The sequence below is a fragment of the Mauremys reevesii genome, linkage group 7, assembly GCF_016161935.1.
Source record: "Mauremys reevesii isolate NIE-2019 linkage group 7, ASM1616193v1, whole genome shotgun sequence".
Classification (NCBI taxonomy): Eukaryota; Metazoa; Chordata; order Testudines; family Geoemydidae; genus Mauremys; species Mauremys reevesii.
In genome coordinates, this window is record NC_052629.1 from 73,696,235 (window position 1) to 73,718,004 (window position 21,770).

General features: G+C 46.9%; 1 protein-coding gene and 1 long non-coding RNA gene across 7 annotated transcripts in view; one reads left to right on the forward strand and one right to left on the reverse strand.

Moving 5' to 3' along the window:
- The first annotated feature begins 206 nt into the window (after positions 1-206).
- Positions 207-3,861, forward strand: LOC120409235. Its single transcript, XR_005601224.1, has 3 exons — positions 207-350; positions 889-995; positions 3,742-3,861. It is a non-coding gene; the product is annotated as an uncharacterized LOC120409235 (long non-coding RNA).
- Positions 3,862-4,741: 880 nt separating this feature from the next.
- LOC120408985 (E3 ubiquitin-protein ligase TRIM39-like) overlaps positions 4,742-21,770 on the reverse strand; it is a 41,586-nt gene continuing 24,557 nt past the window's right edge. For all 6 annotated transcript variants that reach the window (XM_039546239.1, XM_039546238.1, XM_039546235.1 and 3 more), the window contains 4 exons: positions 11,969-11,991; positions 11,231-11,343; positions 6,973-7,032; positions 4,742-6,199 (listed from right to left, as the gene is read on the reverse strand). In XM_039546239.1, the coding sequence (XP_039402173.1) occupies positions 5,643-6,199; positions 6,973-7,032; positions 11,231-11,343; positions 11,969-11,991 (753 nt within the window). In that variant the 3' untranslated portion in view covers positions 4,742-5,642. The remainder of the gene's footprint in view (positions 6,200-6,972; positions 7,033-11,230; positions 11,344-11,968; positions 11,992-21,770) is intronic.

The window sequence follows — 21,770 nt, forward strand, 5'->3', positions numbered from 1 at the left end:
GTGAATAGTTTGGTTTTGATTTATCAGCGTTCATTAACAACAAAAAACAAGTTTCATTAAAAAATTCCTGCTCAGCTCTACCCCGATGACTCCTTCCTTGGTCTCTTCCAAGCCCTGTTCCTGGGTTTCAGTGGCTGGGCCTGGACAGACCAAAAGGAGTTACAGAAAAAGGGATTCACTTCTCCTCTGATCCACAGTGAGGAGCCCTCACGCAGCCCCTGTACAGCAGCAGCAGGTCAGGACAGGCACTTCTGGCTGTGAGATCTGAGATGATGACAAGCTCCTTGTCTTGTGGGATGAGGGAAGGAGAGAGTTTGACAGCAGGGAGCACAGGTCCCTTGTCAATGAAGGTGAGTGTGTGAGAGATGTGGCACTGAGAGGAAGAGGCAGAGTTGGTTCTCAGACATTCACCTCCCTCATCCTCACTCCGAATGTATGCTGTCTCACTGCACATGCTCTGCAATCCAGCCACCCATCTGCTCTTCTTTCTCTGAGTGGGGGATACTGTCCCTGAACTTAGCTGTCTTCTCACCCACAGCTTCCCCAACACAGGCTCTGTCTTTTCACCCCCAGAGGCTGGGTTCTAGGCTATTCATGGCTGCTGTTCCCCCTCCCCTCCCCTCTCCCTCTGGAATGCAGAGTACCCCAGTGCAGCCTGGGAATGGGGAACCGTGTCCCTATTGGTGTTTGGGTCATGGATTCCACCCCTGAAATAGATCAGGAGATACAAATGACAGAAAATACCCTCCACATAGAAAGGGAAGTTTTAACTGATTTATTTATGATCATGGAAACTGAGGCCTAACCCAAGTGGACAATGAGTCTTGCCTATTTGTGTGAATTTTGGTGGCTATGACTCAGTTGTTCCTCTCGACACCCTAATCACAGACAATGAGACCATTCTGCATTAACATCTCGCTGCACTGACACAGCGGAAGCTGGGCCCACAAGCTGTGTTCGTTGGATTGTTGGACAGCTCCAAGCAAAGGAAGCAGGTCAGTTGAGCTTGGAAGGTTTTTGCTGGATTCTCAGAAGCCCCATTGCAGGGAAGAGAGGAGCTGAGTTTCATTTTCCTCATTCCACAAATGGGCTGCACCTGAACCTTGACCAGCAGCATTTGGGATTTCTGTGTGAGGGAGGTGGAAAGGGTCAGATTCACAAAGGGGACTCAGACCCAGCATTGCAGCACCTATTTTTAACCTATTTTTAGGCACCCAGGCTCCCTGTACAATGCCCTGGGAGAGCTAGAGGCCTAAGAATGGGATTCCACAAAAGACAGCGCTCTGAGTGGGAAGCTGCCTCAGCCAGACAATAGGACATGCCAAGGACAGCGGTGTGGCCTAAGCCCCGTCCATCAAAGGGACTTAGGTGCCTGGCTGTAAACTGGAGGGAGGCAGCTCTCCCTACTTGGGATTCACAGCCATAAACCCTGTTCCGGGGCGAGGGGCCTACACCAGGTTAACCCCTTCTCATGGGAAATGAGAGGGATGGTACCATTGCCTGCCTTGCAGAGATGAAAGTAAGGTGGTATGGTCCGGTACAGTGTACCAGCAAGAGCCAGTACACTGTGCCGGACTGGACCAGCTTCTCCGGCAGTGATTAAAGGGCCCAGGACTCCAGCCGTTGTGGGGTGATCTGGGCCCTTTAAATCACCGCCGGAGCTCTGGCAGCTGGGTTCGGGCAGGGATTTTAAGGGCCTGGAGATCCAGCCCCTGCGGGGAGCCCCGGGCCCTTTAAAGTGCCGCCTGAGCCCCGCTGCCAGAGATCCAGTGGCGCTTTAAAGGGCTCGGGGCTCCCCGCAGCGATCGGAGCCCCAGGCCCTTTAAATCACTGCTAGAGCCCTGTCCCTGCTCTGGAAGCGATTTAAAGGGCCTGGGGCTCCTCGCAATGGCAGGAGCACTGGGCCCTTTAAATTCCCACCCATGCCCTGCTCCCCAGGGTAGCGGCAGCAGGGCTCCCGCAGTGATTTAAAGGGCCCAGAGCGCCGTGGCGGCCAGAGCCCCAGGCCCTTTAATTTGCCCCGGGGCTCCCAGTCACCTCTGCAGCTGGGAGCTCCGGGGTGATTTAAAGGCCCTGGGGCTCCCAGCCACAGCCGGAGCCCCAGGGCCTTTAAATCTTGAAAGGCCCCGCCTCTTCCGGTTGAGGCCATGCCCCTGCTCGGGACTCCGGCATACCGGTAAGTCCTTTAAGTTACTTTCACCCCTGCTGCCTTATCATCTATGGCCCAGCAGTGAGGGCACTCAGCCAGGCTGAGGGATGCACAGCCTCAAATCCCTTCTCTGCCTGGCCTGGAGCAGGGGCCTGAGCCCAGGTCTCCCATTTCTGAGGGGAGTTCCCTGGCCACTGGGCTCTGGGAGCTGGGGCTCTCGCAGTCTCTCCTTTTGGAGCTGTTCCACTTTTTATAAAATAGTCATTGGAGCAAGGCCTGGAGCCATGGTCTCCCCAGAGAGAGCACTAACCAGTAGGCCGGAAATCGCTTTTATTTGCTTCCTGTTCCACTTATCTCTAGCCACAGGAAACATAAATACCTCAGACATGACAGTAATGAAATACCAGCTGCTCTTCAATTAATGGCTCAGGTACTGCTAGTGCTAAAGGTGCATGTTAACCCTTTGCTTGCTAAGAATTATTACCCTTGGGGTGCAGAAAGAAAAAATCCAAAATGGCTTTTCTTTCTTTAATCACAGTGATAGAAAACAACAGAGTTTGTTGCTGAAACTTTGTTTGCAAAAAACTCTCTTCACCCTAACTGAGAGCCCATCGTCATTGCCCTTAGTATGAGCTGGCCACCAGCAGAGAGCCCTGGAGCCCTGAAGCCTTCACGTGTCCCCTGCATTGCACAAGCCTGCTCCTGAGACTCCTCTCTGTGGGGACACAGGGGCCAGTGCAACCTGCCTCTGCGGTTCTAGCAGCACAGCCTCTGCACAGACCTGCTCCTCAGGTCAGACAGCAGAGCAGAGCAAAGGACCTCAGCAATGATCTCCATTCATTGCCTCCTGCATATCCCTCTTCCCCCAACACAGATCGTGGAAACCATGGGTTTGGGACAGTGGGACAACATCCCTGACATATCCATGGAGCAGAAACTCCCATCTGTAAGAATAATTTCAAGGAAACGCTTTGATGTGAAGTTTGCTGAGTTTCATTTCCCTGGGAATAGACCACAGTACAGCTTACATTGTCTCAATGGGCTCTGAAATCTTTGCTCAGGGAGAACTCCCATCATAGCCATTTCTCTCTTACCCCACGTTTAGTGTCACGGGACAGGAGAGGTGAAAGGGGGCATTAGCATGTGTGCTGACTCCTGGCTCTGATATGAAGAAAGAATAAATAAATGCAAAGTTGCCAGATGCAAATTCTCATTTTTTTTAAAGTGACCATTCAATTTCCCCCCTGCAAACCCTTCTCCATGTGCGTAAATTTTGAACTCAAAGGGATAACTCACATACACAAAAATCAGCATGTTCTTAAGAGGCTTCAGGATCCTTATCCTCAAAATGATGCTCCCAACTAACGACTGCAATTTTCAAAAGTACCTAAGGGAGTTAGGAGTACAAATCCCATTGACTTTGAATGGGACGTATGCACCGAACTCACTTAGGTGTTGAAATTCCACCTTAAGTACTTAATTAACCACAGACCAAAATAATAATAATAATAATAATAATAATTAAAAAAAATAGTCTGGAGTGACGGTTGTGGCTACATTTCTGTGGTTTGCTTCCTTTACATGAGTTACAGAAGCAGTGAGATTCTTGCTGATTTGGGTGTCCAAAGCCCTTAGGACTGGAGGCTTTGAAAATCTCATTTTGCCACATTGGACATAGAAGACTGACAAACCACCAATGGATCACCACTGAGAACATGCTAGCCCATTGTGAGCTATGAAAAGAAATGGAAATGCTTGGCAGGCCTAGATAACCTATGGAAAGGTTCATGGGATGGCCCTATGAGTAAGGCTGGTTGAAATGTTTGTATAAAAACTGATTTTTGATAAAATTTGGGTTTCAATTAAACAAAAATTTTACATAAAAAGTGTCTGCTTTCCATGACTTTTTTTTATTTTTCATCAAACAAATGTCCCAAAACAGAACTATTTCAGCAGAAAAACAAAATACTTTGATGGGGGCATACCACCATGACTGAGTCTGTTCTATTGTTTCACAGCTATCTCTGATTACATTGGGACTGTCTGGTACGAAAAGAGTCTCCACTGATCTGACTCACGACTGTGTCTTTACTTTCAGATGTAACAGAGTGCATCGACATTAACGTGTTCTCTGAAGGACTTTTCTATGAGGCCACGCTAATCCAGGCAGCCAGGTGCAGGGCCGCGGCTTCTCTCCGGCTTCGAGAGGAGCCGCGGCCCCGTGCCTGCCAGGGACAGAGAGCACCGGTGCCCAGAGCCTCGGAGTTCTCTGTCCCCGGCAGACGCGGGGCCGCGGCTTCTCTCCCCTGCTGGGCACTAGGCACTAGGGGCACTAGGCGGTGCACGTCAATGCACCACGTTGGGGACCACTGACTTAAACTGACCAGCTTGAAACCCCACTATACAGCGACACCGCATTTATCGCGATGGAATTTTTTGGACCCCAAACATCGTGTTATAGCGGGGTTTCACTGTACTTCCAAAATAATGTCTGGTATCTCAGTCTCTCTTCTGGATTCCTTACCACAGAACATAGCGTCTCTCCTGTATTTCTCATGATGACATTTCCTGAGATCACAAACAGGACAGCAGGACTTTCAAATGTTTGTTTTTATTTGAAGTTCAAGTTCATTTGGACAAAAAGTGAACATGCTTCTTTTTCTCATACTGGTCACAAAAGATGCGCTCTGCAGCAAACCAGAATTTTTGTATTTTTTTTTAATCTTGATTCAAATTCCCCTCCCAGTGCCCCCAATTGCCAGCAGCAATGATGCTGAAGAGGTTGATCACAATGGCTGAATTTGGCCCACTATGTTTATATTATGCCATGCCTTGCTGGGGGTGGCGGGGGAGTTATTGTTAGCTGGAAGTGGTGCTCTCTGGATCTTAAAGCATGAGCCACCACTGCCTGAGCTATGAGATCCAGCTCTGTTAGCTAAGGCTGTAGCAGGATCATCAATCTCTCCCGCTACTGCTAGAAGTGGACAGAGCACCATGCTGAATGGAGGTGGGTGACAGTCAGAGCCAGACATGCCAGCTACTAAAAGGCAGAGTGTTAACTGAACTGCCAGAACTTATTTTAACATTAAGATCTGTTGAAATGATATAGACAAAGCAAAGTACAGTGAAGATAAAATTGGCTCAAAGAAGGATTTTCTTTCCTAATTTCTTCTTTAAAACATTTTCCATTCCTTTTTGCAAGAGAATTACATTTATTCCATATTGGTTTCCCCTTCTCCAATGCATGTTAAGGTTTGTGTATTTTGTTCTGCAGGGTAACTGACCCTCCCCTCCTATCTCCTTAGCCAGCTTCACCTCTCCACTCCCAAACATCTTCTCTATCGGTTTGCCCCTCTCCACACTCCACCTTCACACTCCCCACAGCACCTTCTCTCCGTGGACTCCACCTCTCTCATTTTCTGCCATTGAAGACTGCTAGAGTCCTCCACCTCGTGACATTCTTGAGAGTCATTGGGGTATTTTCCCCCATGTCTCAGGGACACACTGTGATATGGGATGGCCCACACAGGTATGAGAAAGATGTGTATATTCCTCTTTCCCCAACTGAGAAGAAAGGGCGGATTTTGTCCCCAGAGAAAGAGGCCGGTGGGAAAGTGAAGATCAAGGCCTCATTATCAACATCAAAAAATGTCACCTGCCCCCGTTCGTAGTCCAGAGAGACCCGGATCCTCCTGGGTTTATCAGCAAAAGGGAGGTGGGTCCCCTCAGGGGAAGTGTAAGCCACCAACCACCCTGCCCCGCTCCGCCGCAAAGCCCAGAAGCCCTGCTCAGGACTAACACTGATCCTTCCCTTCCTGCTCACAGACTCTCTGGCAACCCCCAAAACCCAGCTTCTTGCTTCCCCCACCTCCACCTCCCAACAATGTCTCCCCGAGGTGAATCCCTCACAACCCAGCACAAAGGGATCATTGTCAAATCTCTCCAGATTGTTGGGCAGATTCTGCCGTGTGAATCCCCATCTCACGCTTTTCTGATCCTCAGAGAGGACGAGTCGGGGATGAGCCGTGTCTGGATCCAGAGTCACATTCACTGAGGAGAGAGAGAATCAGAGTGTTAGAGGTAGAGCTTAGCCCTGGGGGAGGCTGGGGGCCATTTCTCACACTCCCTAGCAGCTCTGTTCCAACTGGAACACTGCCTGATTTTCTCCTTCTGTCACAGGGAGCTGCCTCCCTGGTTGGCTGGGCAGGGATCTCACTGCAGCTTCCATCCCACAATCAATAGGGGTACTGTTGTTGCTGCTGTTATGAGTGCAGAACCCTTCCAAGCTGCTCCTTGTTCCCCTTGTGGGGCTGCCACACTCCTAGCTGCAGAGACAGAGCTGGGAGGTAGCAGAGCTGGAGTTGCCTGCAACATTCAGTGAAGCCACCAGCAATACCTGGGGCAGGGAAAACAGCCGAGGAAATGGCACAGGGGAAAGATCCTTTCCCCACTCCAGAAAGCAGTGACTCCAAGCTTCTCTTCCAATCCTAAGGGAAAGAGAGAGAGAGCAGGGGAGAGTCCGGGAAGGGGATTGAAGGATGTAGCAGACCTTGAGAAGCAAGACTCTGTGCTCATTTGCCCCAATGCTGTGTCAGAAGCAGAGGGACAGAGTTAAGGTTGTTTGGGTGCTAGCTGAGTCTGTTACTGTGGGAATTTAACCGATGATTGCCTTAACATTTAATTTTTTATGTTTTCTTTTTAATTTCAGTGGGGGGTTTTGCTCTGTTTCAGCTTAACTTGTATTTAGGGAATTTATAAATTAATTAGGATTTTTGTGAGAATTTTACCAGATTTTAAAGAAAAAAATCCACATGAGGACTTACCTTTCTCATCTGGTCCCATAGATTGAAATATTTTTTTCTCTAATTCAGTTGTCAGATTGTCTGGAGAAAAAAAATGTTGACAGAAATTAGATATTATGTCGATACATTTGTAATTATATCCCCTCTGTTAACAAACTTGTCTTTTGGAGGCCCATAGATAGGAGCATAGAAAGAAACAGACAGAGATTGAGAAATGAAGAAAGACAATTTTTTCTAGTGAGGCCGGATTAAAATTAAACAATTTTTCATTTCTATTTCTCATTCGTCCTAGCATCCCATAGATTTAAAATGCCAGAGGGGCCCATTAGAATGATGTGGTCTGACTATCTGCAGAACTCAGGCTAGAGAACATTACCCAGTTATTCCCACTTGGGGTTTAATAACTTGTGGCTGAACTATAGCATTCTCTCTTCTGCTGATGGAGAACCCACCCCACCCCCATGTTAAATTGTTCCACTGAGGAAGAACATTGGATTATTTTTAGGGCTGCCAAGTGATTAAAAAAATTAATCACAATTGTGAGATTAAAAAAAATAATCGCGATTAATCTCAGTTTTAATTGCACTGTTAAATAATATTAGAATACCATTTATTTAAATATTTTTGGATGTTTTCTACATTTTCAAATATATTGATTTCAATTACAACACAGAATACATAGTGTACAGTGCTCACTTTATATTATTATTTCTGATTAAATATTTGCACTATAAAAAAGAAACAAGAGAAACAGTTTTTTTTCAATTCACCTCATACAAGTACTGTAGTGCAATCTCTTTATGGTGAATTGAAAAATACTATTTCTTTTATCTTTTTACAGTGCAAATAATAATATAAAGTGAGCACTGTACAACTTGTATTCTGTGTTGTAATTGAAATCAATATATTTGAAAATGTAGAAAACATCCAAAAATATTTATAAAATTTAAAGTGGTATTCTATTATTGTTTAACACAGTGAATAAAAGCGATTAATCACAATTAATTTTTTAATCGAGTTAACTCAAAACAAATCAATCCCTTGTGTTAACTGCGATTAATTGACAGCCCTAATTATTTTACAATTATGTCTTATTTTGTTTTATTGTTAGTTATTTGTTAATATAGCAGAAGTGAAGCAAGGCACATTACAGACAGAGAGGAGCAGATAGGGACAAAATACACAGAGAGACTCTGGAGCAAAAATGGAGACAGCTTTGGTGTGGGGAAGCATGACCCAGTGGTTAGGGCATGAGCCATGGACTTGGGAGATCTAGGTTTAATTCTCTGCTTCGCCCTAGACTTCCTGTGTAGTCTTGGAATGCTATGGGTACATGTGCACTGCAAACTAAGGTATAACTGTAGCATGAGTAGGCTAGCTAACATGGACAACAAGAGTAATTAAGATGTGGTTGCATGAGCTTCAGCATGGGCTCCCCACCCAGTACAAGCCTGCTGGGGACCCTAGGTATGTACTCAGGTTGCTGGTCCATGGTGCTGCGTTTTCACAGCTATTATTACCTGCGCTTGGCAGATTAAAGGTACATGGTGCAGCAATGCACACTACAGGAGCGTAATTTCTAAAGTGTACTAATGTGTGTTGCACAATAACTGGTGTGTGCAGACCCTGCTGGTGCACACTAAACGTTCCCTAGTGTGCTTTAGTGAACTATTGTTTCAAACTGCATTACTTTAGAGTGCTCTAGGGAACATTTAGTGTGCACCAGCAGGGTCTGCATGAACCAATTAGCGCACAACAGAGCATTGGTGTGTTTTAGAAATCACAGCCCTCTTCTGTGCATTGCTACAGCATGTAGACATGCCCTGAAGCTAGCACAGGTATGCCCAGGGGCGGCTCCAGGCCCCAGCACGCCAAGCGCGTGCTTGGGGCGACATGCCGCGGGGGGCGCTCTGCCGGTCGCCGGGAGGGCGGCAGGCAGGGTGCCTTCGGCGGCATGCCTGCGGAGGGTCCGCTGGTCCCGCGGCTTCGGTGGATGCCTGTGGGAGGTCCACCGGAGCCGCGGGACCGGCGAGCGTTAGAGCGCCCCCCACGGCATGACGCCATGCTTGGGGCGGCGAAATGTCTAGAGCCGCCCCTGGGTATACCTGTCCATGCTACAGTTCCACCTTAGTTTGTGGTGTAGCCATACCCTTAGTCACTCTGTGTCTCAGTTCCCCATCTGTACAGAAGGAGATAATAGCATTTCCCTATCTCACAGGAGTGCTGTGAGGATACATACACTGAACTGTGAGGGGCTCAGACACCAGGATAATGGGGGACAGACAAGCGTTAACTACCCTGACTGTGAGTAGCCAGAAAGGAAAGAGAACCTAGAACATAAAAAAAGAATGGCCTTACTGAGTCATACCAAAGTTCCATCTAACCCAGTTTCCTGTCTTCTGACAATGGCCAATGCCAGGTGCTTCAGAGGGAATGAACAGAACAGTCAATCAGCAAGCGATCCATCCCCTGTGGTCCATTCCCAGCTTTTGGCAAACAGAGGTTAGGAACACAATCCCTGCCCATCCTGGCTAATAGCCTTTGATAGACCTATCCTCCATGAATTTATCTAGTTATTTTGTGAACCCTGTTATAGTTTTGGCCTTCACAACATCCTCTGGCAAAGAGTTCCACAGAGGCTGACTGTGCGTTGTGTGAAGAAATACTTCCTTTTGTTTGCTTTAAACCTTCTGCCTATTACTTTCATTTGGTGACTCCTAGTTCTTGTGTTATGAGAAGGAGTAAATAACACTTCCTTATTTACTTTCTACACACCAGTCATGATTTTATAGACCTCAGTCATATTCCCCCTTAGTCATCTCTTTTCCAAGCTGAAAATTCCCAGTCTTATTAATCTCTCCTAATATGGAAGCCGTTCCATCACCCTAATAATTTTTCTTGCCCTTTTCTGAACCTTTTCCAATTCCAGTATAACTTTTTTGAGATGGGGCGACCACATCTGCATGCAGTATTCAAGATGTGGGTGTACCATGGATTTATATAGAGGCAATATGATATTTTCTGTCTTATTATCTTTTTCTTTCTTAATGATTCCCAACATTCTGTTCCCCTTTTTGACTGCTGCTGCACATTGAGTGGATGTTTTCAGGGAACTATCCACAATACCTCCAAGATCTCTTTCTTGTGTGGTAACAGCTAATTTAGACCCCATCATTAGATTCTAACCTGTTAGAATCACCATTAAATACTGTGAATATATAATCCAGCTTCTTTCCAAATAAAGAACAGAAGTATTTACTGAATACATCTTCCTTGTCTGTATCATAGAATCATAGAAATGTAAGTCAGGAAGGGACCTCAAGAAGTCATATTGTGCTGAGGAAAAATTAATCAATACCTAGACTATCCCTGACAAGTGTTTGTCTAACACGTTCTTAAAAACCTCCAGTGATGGGAATTCCACAACCTCCCTAGGTAACCTGTTCCAGTACTTATCATGAAGTATTTTACCATATCCATTTGGTTATAGATTTACACCATTGTTATTATCTCATTTGTTTCTACTTCATTTTTTTTAAATCCTTCGTATTGTCATTATTGTCATCAGGGGCGGCTCTACAAATTTGGCCGCCCCAAGCAATCATGCCCGGGAGGCGCCCCCGAGCCGCGGGAGCAGCGAACCGTCCGCAGTCATGCCTGCGGCAGGTCCGGTCGTCCCCGGGCTCCGATGGACCTCCCGCAGGCATGACTGCGGCAGGTCCACCGGCCCAGCCTGCCGCCCCCCTGGGAAAGGGCCGCCCCAGGCGGGTGCTTGCCCCGCTGGGCTCTAGAGCCGCCCCTGATTGTCATAGATTTTTCATGAATATTTGTAGCTTCCCTTATCAAATGTCAGTTCCTTCCCACATCCCATTTGTTATATGTTCTTTTCTTTATCTTGTTGCTTTCACTTGCCCTCTTAAATGGATCTTCTGTTTTCTTTTTAAGCTCATGACATTATAACCAACATTCTTTAAGGGCTTCTCTACACAGAGTTAGTACACATTGAAATGGCTGACACGCAAAATGCAAACCCTTAACGCGCACAAAATCTCCATTAGCTGCACAGTCTGTACTACTGTGCTACTTTCATGATATTATCATCACTGATTTTAAGATGTGGGCATCAAGATTACAAGGTTTCAAGATTCAGCACAGAGAGGCTAAGGTCCAAAATTTCCAGCATAATTTCTAAAGAGGAGATCTTGCTAACTTGTGCATGTGCCTAACTTTAAGGAAATGAGTAGTCCCACTGAATCCTTCTAGCTTCCCTTCTCGGTACCTTTGAATTCCCCCTGAGTCTCCATTAGAGCATCACTTTGGTTATAAGTATTGAGGCTCTCAGACAGTTCAGCAGAAATCTCCACTTGGTGCTGAAGCTTCGCCTCCACATGCCTAGAGGAAATAATAAGATTGTTATTCATGATAGGGAAAGTTACTGGCCTAAGGAGCCTAGGGAATGAATTACTTTGTTTATGCCAGCCTCAGAGCGAGTATAGCTCAGGCAACTGCAGTGTAAGCTTCCCCCATGGTGTCCCATCATGATGCTTCAACCTTACCCATGAGAATCCAGCTATAGGGATAAGAAAGAAATTCAGTCTCCAAAGCCAATTTACTTTCGAGCTCTGTGTTTTTCCGGATAATAGGAGAGGACCTCTTCAAAGGCAGCAAAGACAATTTGGTGCCTATCTCCCCCTTTTATCCTTAAAAATCTCTCACTCTCTGTTATCATATTTCTGGTGCTCTTTTTTTCCGTGGACACCTGCTCACTGGGAACTGGAGTAAGACCCCCCAGCTCTGCTCCCTAGTATACTTCACAATTCTCTGAACACTCATCAGATGGTAAACATTCTGGATCCCTGCTGACTTGGGCAGGAACCAGTGGCCTATAGGTGAAAAGCCCATATTCCATCCCTGGACTCCCAAGGAAGACAGTCCTCCAAGGATGGACTTTACTGGGAAAATATTTCATATTAATAACCCTTCCCATTCTATTGACATTTAAGGAGATGACACCTACCTGCTCAAGATGCTGCTGTCCTCCTAGAGGAGAGAGAAAGAGAGAGGGAAGCTCAATGTATATGCTGTAGTTAGCAAAAATTTAGTTCTTAAAAATCAGATCTTTGTGGTTATTGTTATGGTGAAGTTTTGTTATGGATGGATACAGTGCTCCGAGTCTCTCAAGACATTATGAAAAGTGCAGAGTTAAAGTTGTTTGTGTTTGCTATGACTTTCCAGACTGAGTAGCTTCTTTACATTTAACACTGTAATTCTGGGGCCTGGTCTACACTAGGCGTTTAAATCGGTTTTAGGAGCGTAAAACCGATTTAACGCCACAACCGTCCACACTAGGAGGCACCTTATATCGATTTTAATGGCTCTTTAAATCGGTTTCTGTACTCCTGCCCGACGAGAGGAGTAGCGCTAATATCGGTATTAACATATCGGAATAGGGTTAGTGTGGCCGCAATCGACGGTATTGGCCTCCGGGAGCTATCCCACAGTGCACCACTGACCGCTCTGGACAGCATTCTCAACTCGGATGCACTGGCCAGGTAGACAGGAAAAGCCCCGCGAACTTTTGAAATTCATTTCCTGCTTCGACAGCGTGGAGAGCTCATCATCACAGGTGACCACGCACAGCTCATCAGCACAGTTAACAATGCAGTCTCCTGAGAATCGAAAAAGAGCCCCAGCATGGACCGCTCGGGAGGTACTGGATCTGATCGCTATATGGGGAGAGGATTCAGTGCTAACAGAACTGCGTTCCAAAAGACGAAATGAAAAAGTATTTGAAAGAATTTCTAAGGCTATGACTGCTAAAGGCCACAGCAGGGACTCCGTGCAGTGCAGAGTGAAAGTTAAGGAGCTCAGACAAGCCTACCAGAAAACCAAAGAAGCAAATGGAAGGTCCGGGGCAGGTCGAAAAACATGCCGCTTCTATGATGAGCTGCATGCAATTTTAGGGGGCTGCGCCACAAGTACCCCACCCTGACCGTGGATTCCGAGGTGGGGTTGTAATCTCTGCCATGTCTGAGGATTATGCAGACGGGAAGATGAAGAGGAAGAAGAAGAGGAAGACCTCGCAGAGAGCACACAGCACTCCGTGAACCCCAGCAGCCAGGAGCTTTTTATCACCCTGACGGAATTACCCTGCTCCCAGCCCTCACAAGCAACTATTCCAGAGAATGACGCCCTGGAAGGGAGCTCTGGTGAGTGTACCTTTGCAAATAGCAAACAGTGTTTTTTAAGCAAGCCTTTTTTAATGATTGATTTGCCCTGAGGACTTGGGATGCATTCGCAGACAGTATAGTTACTTAGAAAAGTTTGTTAACATGTCCGGGGATTGAGAGGAAATCCTCCAGGGACATCTCGATGAAGCGCTCCTGTAGGTACTCCAGAAGCCTTTGCAGAAGGTTTCTGGGCAAGGCATCCTTGTTCCGCCCACCATGGTAGGACACTTTACCATGCCATGCATGTAGCAAGTAATCAGGTATCATTGCGTGGCAAAGCATAGCGGCATATGGTCCCGGTGACTGCTGGCATTCAAGAAGCATCCGCTCTTTATCTTGTTCTGTTATCCTCAGCAAAGTGATATTGTTCAGGATAACCTGGTTAAAAATCAGGAATTTAAGTAAGGGGGGTGGCCATTTTTCTACTGGGTTCGTGGAATGCAGCAGCTTAAAAAAAACACTTTCCTGCACGTAGCGAAGCGGGGGGAGGGGAGGGGTGAAATGCCGATGATCTTTTCTGTTTGGTCACCGGCGAGGCGATCTTCCCCAAGCTACCGGACAAGCAGTGGGTGGGGGGGAGGGGGAAGGTTGTTGATTAGCAGGGAGCTAGCGTGGTATTAGCCATGCGTTGGGGGGGAACTGAGACAGTGGCTTACCATGGCCGCATGCAAGCTGAATCCTGATGCCTGGACCTGTGTCTGAGATCTGTAACCCCAGAGATGCAAGCAGTCACTATTAAGATGAAAAATGCGACCTTGTAGGGAAATCACATGTGCTATGTAAGGTGAATAGTGCTTTTCACTGTGAAAGAGTATAACCATTGTTCTGTAAAATGTATCTTTCTAAATATTTATCTCCCTCATGCAGCTGCAAATTTTTCAAGCGTCCCTCCTCCATCCCAAAGGCTAGCACAGATAAGGCGGAGGAAAAAGAACACGCGAGATGAGATGTTCTCGGATATTATGGAAGTTACACGCAATGAAAGAGCTCATCTGAATGAGTGGAAGGACGTGGTTTCAAATTACAGGAAAGAGGCCAGTGAACGTGAGGACAGGAGGGATGAACGTGAGGACAGGAGGGACAACCGAGATGAGAGGTGGCGGCAGGAAGACCGGCAGGAAAATCAGCGGTGGCGGCAGGAAGATCAGCGGTGGCGGGATGCAACTCTGGGGCTGCTGCGTGATCAAACTGACATGCTCCGGCGTCTTGTGGAGCTTCAGGAACGGCAGCAGGATCACAGAGTGCCGCTGCAGCCCTTGTATAACCACCCTCCCCCCTCACCATGTTCCTTAGCCTCCTCACCCAGACGTGTAAGAACGCGTGGGGAGGCTCTGCACCCGCCCACTCCACCCCGTGGACAGCCCAACCAGAAGGATGCCGTTACTCTGAATTTTTTTAATGGCCTTCTCCATCCCTCCTTTCCTCCTCCCAAAGCACACCCTTACTTCTCTCCTCATTTTATAATGAAAAAATAAAGAATTCATGCTTTTTAAATGAGAGTGACTTTATTTGCATAAGTAAGCTGTACTCGAAGGGGGAGGGGGAGTTGCTTACAGGGACTGAGTCAATCAAGGGGGTTGGGTGTTCATCAACAAACACAGCAGTCACACTGTACCCTGGCCATTGATGAAGCTCGTTTTCAAAGCTTCTCTGATGCGCACTTCCTGGTGTGCTCTTCTAATCTCCCTGGTGTCTGGCTGCGTAATCAGCGGCCAGGTGATTTGCCTCAGCCTCCCACCCCGCCATAAAGGTCTCCCCTTACTCTCACAGAGATTGTGGAGAATACAGCAAGCAGCAATAACATAGGGGACATTGGTTTGGCTGAGGTCTGAGCGAGTCAGTAATGTGCGCCAGCGAGCCTTTAAACGGCCAAATGCACATTCCACCACCATTCTGCACTTGCTCAGCCTGTAATTGAACAGATCCTGACCACTGTCCAGGCTGCCTGTGTATGGCTTCATGAGCCATGGCATCAAGGGTAGGCTGGGTCCCCAGGATAACGACAGGCATTTCAACATCCCCAACTGTTATTTTCTGGTCTGGGAAGTAAGTCCCTTTCTGCAGCCATTTAAACAGAGTAGTGCTTCTGAATACGCGAAAGGCCATGAACCCTCCTGGCCATCCCGCGTGGATGTTTGTGAAACGTCCTTGTGATCCACCAGTGCTTGCAGCACCATTGAAAAGTACCCCTTCCGGTTTACGACTGGGTGCCCTGGTACTGCGGTGCCAAGATAGGGATATGGGTTCCATCTATCGCCCCCACAGTTAGGGAATCCCATTGCAGCAAAGCCATCCACTATGGCCTGCACGTTTCCCAGAGTCACAACCTTCGTAGCAGCAGCTTAGTGATTGCTTTGGCTACTTGCATCACAGCAGCCCCACAGTAGATTTTCCAACTCCAAATTGATTCCCGACTGACCGGTAGCTGTCTGGCGTTGCAAGCTTCCACAGGGCTATCGCCACTCGCTTCTCTACTGTGAGGGCTGCTCTCATCTTGGTATTATGGCGTTTCAGGGCAGGGGCAAGCAAGTCACAAAGTTCCATGAAAGTGCCCTTACGCATGCGAAAGTTTCGCAGCCACTGGGAATCGTCCCACACCTGCAACACAATGCGGTCCCACCAGTCAGTGCTTGTTTCCGGCCCAAAATCGGCGTTCAGTGGATAGAATCTGCCCCATTACCATCAGGATCTCCAAAGCGCCGGGCCCGCGGTTTGAGATAATTCTGTGTCCACGTCCTCATCACTGTCATCGCCGCTGCCGTATCCGCCTCTTACTCGCCTCGGTTCGAAGGTCCTGGTTCAGCATATACTGCACGAGAGTGCGCGAGGTGTTTAAAACATCCACGATTGCGGTATGGAGCTGAGCAGGGTCCATGCTTGCTGTGCTATGGCGTCTGCACGGTTCACCAAGCAAAAAGGGCGCGAAACGGTTGTCTGCCGCTGTCAGGGAGGGAGGGAGGGGTGAGGCTGTACCCAGAACCACCCGCGAAAATGATTTTTGCCCCATCAGGCACTGGGATCTCAACCCGGAAATGCCAAGGGGCGGGGGAGGCTGCGGGAACTATGGGATAGCTACGGGATAGCTACCCACAGTGCAACGCTCCAGAAATCGACGCTAGCCTCGGACCATGGACGCACACCACCGATTTAATGTGTTTAGTGTGGCCGCGCGCACTCGATTTTATAAAATCTGTTTTACAAAACCGGTTTATGCAAATTCGGAATAGTCCCGTAGTGTAGACGTACCCTGGTTGTTTAATGTTTTTGTTTGTTTCTTACTTACAATGTTATTGAAATATTTTTACTCTTAATTGAGAAATTTGTAATATCAACCATGACTTCACCTTAACACATATATTTGTTTGAGGATCATTGGTTGAATTAATAATGAAGTCTGGTAGAAGGTCAGATCTTCAACATAACTGCTCATTGCCTTTTCTATTTGGTGATTTTATCCATGGAAAAAGAGTATCATTGACTCCGGGCTACAGCAGATTTGGGGGGGCCTCACAGGTCTGTTTCACATTTGGAGCAGAAATGGGTGATGTGGAGCCAGGTATTTTTGGGATGTTATTTATTTACCAAATGTACACAAGCCCTGTTTCTTCAAGCACAGGTGGTGACAGGCTATATCCACACTTAAAATACTACAGTGGCACAGCTGCAGCTCTGCAGCTGCATTGACATAGTGCTTCAGAGTAGACATTTACTACAGTGATGAAAGGCTTTCTCCTGTCACTGTTGTTAATTCACCTTCCTGAGAGGTGGTAGCTAGGTTGATGGAAGAATTCTTGCATCTATCTTGCACTGTCTACACCGGGGGTTAAGTCAGTTGTGGATTTTTCACACCCCTGAGAGACGTAGCTATGCCAATGTAACTTTTCAGGTGTAGACCAGCCCACAGAATGCGCACAGACACCTTCCTTTAGAAAGAAAGACAACTCTGCCCTGCCTCCATCAGCAGTTCCCTTGCCTTTCTCTCTTTCAGGTCTCACCTGAGAGCCAGCCAAACTTTAGCTATGTCTATACTACAGAGTCTATCCCGGAATAGCCCCCTCTTGTAGACTCAGCATACAATGACAGAAGCAGTTTTCCCACCAATATATGAATACCACCTCCCTGAACAACATGAGCTACGCTGACAGCAGCACTCTTTTGTTGGCATATCTGTATCTACACGGGAGGCTTGTTGACATAGTTATGTTGGCTAGGGCTGTTGCCCTGGATTGGAGGGAGGGGGTGTAACCCAGTATGTGATCAAGCTAATTGGAACCATATTATGTGCATTCAGCCACCATGAATTAATAAAATAGAACACCACATAGTTAAGGGTTAATCTGAAACAGGCTTTTAGAGGCAAGGTCAAAGGAGAGGAGAAAAGTAAATAATTGAGCCTGAAGGAAGATAAGTGGATGGAAGACCTTGAGTCTGGGTGCCTCTGATATTAGAAGTTTATTGAAAGTTAGGAAAAGTGATGATCCCTTAGGGGTCATTATGACCTATGTGTTTTGTAGAAGTTACTTATAAAAAGTCTAGATAATAGAGTGTACTTTGGAACAGCCCTCTGAAGCCATCCTAAGAGAGATGATTTTCCTGACACTTTTACTCCCCGGCAGGTGAGCAACTGGCCACTGTGTATCTGCCGTTAATGACTCAATACCATTCCAGACTTTAGGTAAGTATTTGGATGTTCTAAACCTATTGCTTATGTCTGTGCTTAAAACTAATAAACTGTAATTTTAGATAGAGCACACTTACTTGCATTAATCTTTCATTCCACAAGTCCATGGGTCTAGATCTAATGCATCCAAGGGTGCTGAGGGAGTTGGCTGATGTGATTGCAGAGCCATTGGCCATTATCTTTGAAAATTCATAGCGATCTGGGGAGGTCCCGGACGATTGGAAAAAGGCAAATACGGTGCCCATATTTAAAAAAGGGAAGAAAGAGAACCCGGGGAACTACAGACCAGTCAGCCTCACTTCAGTCCCTGGAAAAATCATGGAGCAGGTCCTCAAGGAATCCATTCTGAAGCACTTGGAGGAGGGGAAGGTGATCAGGAACAGTCAACATGGATTCACCAAGGGCAAGCTATGCCTGACTAACCTGATTGCCTTCTATGAGGAGATAACTGGGACTGTGGATACGGGGAAAGCAATGGATGTGATATAGCTTGATTTTAGCAAAGCTTTTGATACAGTCTCCCACAGTATTCTTGCCAGCAAGTTAAAGAAGTATGGATTGGATGAATGGACTATAAGGTGGATAGAAAGCTGGCTAGATTGTCAGGCGCAATGGGTAGTGATCAATGGCTCCATGTCTAGCTGGCAGCTGGTATCAAGCAGAGTGCCCCAGAAGTTGGACCTGGGGCCGGTTTTGTTCAACATCTTTAATGATCTGGATGATGGGATGAATTACACCCTCAGCAAGTTCGCAGATGACACTAAGATGGGGGGAGAGATAGGGATAGGGTCCCGAGTGACCTAGACAAATTGGAGGATTGGGCCAAAAGAAATCTGATGAGGTTCAACAAGGACAAGTGCAGAGTCCTGCACTTAGGAAGGAAGAATCCCATGTGACTCTACAGGCTGGGGACCGACTGGCTAAGCAGCAGTGCTGCAGAAGAGGACCTGGGGATTACAGTGAGTGAGACGCTGGATATGAGTCAACAGTGTGCCCTTGTTGCCAAGAAGGTCAATGGACTATTGGGCTGTATTAGTAGGAGCATTGCCAGCAGATCGAGGGAAGTGATTATTCCCCTCTATTCGGCACCTGGAGTATTGTGTCCCGTTTTAGTCCTCCCACTACAGAAGGGATGTGGACAAACTGGAGAGAGTCCAGCAGAGGGCAACGAAAATGATCAGGGGGCTGGGGCACATGACTTATGAGGAGAGGCTGAGGGTATTGGGGTTATTTTGTCTTCAGAAGAGAAGAATGAGGGGGGATTTGATAGCAGCCTTCAACTACCTGAACGGGGGTTCCAAAGAGGATGGAGCTCGGCTGTTCTCAGTGGTGGCAGATGACAGAACAAGGAGCAATGGTCTCATGTTGCAGTGTGGGAGGTCTAGAGTGGATATTAGGAAACACTATTTCACTAGGAGGGTGGTGAAGCACTGGAATGAGTTACCTAGGGAGGTGGTGGAATCTCCATCCTTAGAGGTTTTTAAAGCCCAGCTTGACAAAGCCCTGTCTGGGATGATTTAGTTGGTGTTGGTCCTGCTTTCATAGAATCATAGAATCTCAGGGTTGGAAGGGACCTCAGGAGGTCATCTAGTCCAACCCCCTGCTCAAAGCAGGACCAAACCCAACTAAATCATCCCAGTCAGGGCTTTGTCAAGCCTGACCTTAAAAACCTCTAAGGAAGGAGATTCCACCACCTCCCTAGGTAACCCATTCCAGTTCTTCACCACCCTACTAGTGAAAAAGTTTTTCCTAATGTCCAATCTAACCCTCCCCCTCTGCAACTTGAGACCATTACTCTTTGTTCTGTGATTCATCACACAGAACTGCTGTGTTCCCATTGTTTTATTCCTGACACCACCTGGAGTGAAATAGTTAAGTTACCCCTGCTGTGGGTTTTTTTGCATCCCTGACTGACATAGCTATGCCGTTATAAGTTTTAAGTGTAAACCATTGCTTAACTCACAGTAATTTTATCCCAACCACATAAGGAAAGCCTGAGTCTCAGGTTTGGTCTCACTTAAAAGTTGTGTGCGCATAGACACAGCTGGAGAATGAAAGGAAAAAACCACACCCCTAATGAACACAGCTAAGCCCCCAGTGTAGATACAGCTATGCTGATAGAGTGCTTCTTTCAATGTATCTAATGTATTGGGGAAGTGGCATTCCTACCCTGGCAGAAAAACTCCTTCTGTTGGTGTACGCTGCACCTACATCAGGGAACTTTACTGGCATAGGTATGCTGATATTGCTATGCCAGCATAATCTCTGTAGTATAGACATAGCCCAAAACTCCTTCTCTGGGGCCACATGGCCTTTTCTTTACACTCACTCTGGGAATCTTTTACAACACAAAGAAGCCTCAAAAGTGTTTACTGCATGGGCTTGTGTATATGGGGAAGTTAATCAGGAGTTACGTAGGTTGTGAATTTAAAGTGCAATAGATATTCAAATAGCACCCTGTGTGGATATTCCTATTCTGGAATCAGAGTGCCTTTTTCTGTTTTAGCTTATTCCACTCTTATTCTAGGGCCTGGTCTACACTACGAGTTTATGTCGAATTTAGCAGAGTTAAATCGAATTAACCCTGCACCCGTCCACACAACGAAGCCCTTTACTTGGATATAAAGGGCTCTTAAAATCAATTTCTGTACTCCTCCCCGACAAGGGAAGTAGCGCTGAAATCGACATTGCCATTTCGAATTAGGGTTAGTGTGGCCGCAATTCGATGGTATTGGCCTCCGGGAGATATCCCAGGTTACCATGAATGATATCACTCTCCTGAGGATAACACAGCGAGATAAAGAACGGATGTTGCTTGAATGCCAGCAAACACTGGGACCATACGCTGCCAGGCTTTGTCATGCCAGGATGCAGGCACTCACTATTAAGATGCAAAATGCGACCTTGTACCGAAATCACATGTGCTATGTAATGTGAATAGTCTTGTTCACTGTGAAAGAGTATAAGCATTGTTCTGTAAAATGTATCTTTTTAAATAGTTCTCTCCCTTTTTTCCCTCCCTCCCACAGCTGCAAATTTTTCAAGCCTCCCTCCTCCATCCCGAAGACTATCTCAGATAAGGTGGTGAAAAAAATGGACGCGAAACAAAATGTTCTCTGAAATCATGGAATTGACCTGTAATGAAAGAGCTCATCTGAATGAGTGGAAGGACATGGTATCACAGTACTCGAAAGATGCCAGTGAACATAAGGACAGGAGGGGACCAACGTGAGGAGAGGAGAGACACTAGAGATGAGAGGTGGTGACAAGAAGATCAGAGGAGGCAGGATGTAACACTGGAGCTGCTGCGTGAGCAAACAAACATGCTCCAGCGTCTGGTGGAGCTTCAGGAACGGCAGCAGGATCACAGAGTGCCACTGCAGCCCCTGTATAACCACCCTCCCCGCTCCCCAAGTTCCATAGCCTCCTCACTCAGACATGTAAGAACATGGGGAGTGAGGCTCCGTGCACTCTCCCACTCCACCTCAGTGGACAGCCCAAGCAAAAGGCTATTATTTTGAACTTTTTTAGTGGCCTTTTCCTTCCCTCCTATCCTCCTCCCAAACCCCACCCAGGCTACCTTGTCAGTTCTCTCCCTCTTTTTATAATCAATTAATAAAGAATACATGATTTTTAAATTATAGTGACTTTATTTCCTTTGAAAACAAGCTGTGATCGAAGGGGGAGGGTGGGTTGCTTACAGAGAATGAGACAATCAAGGGGGTGGGTTTTCATCAAAGAGAAACAAACAGAACTTTCACACCGTAGCCTGGCCAGTCATGAAACTGGTTTTCAAAGCTTCTCTAATGTGCAGCACTTCCTGGTGTCTTGCTGCGTGTAATCAGCGGCCAGGCGATTTGCCTCAGCCTCCCACCCCACCATAAACGTCTCCCCCTTACTCTCACAGA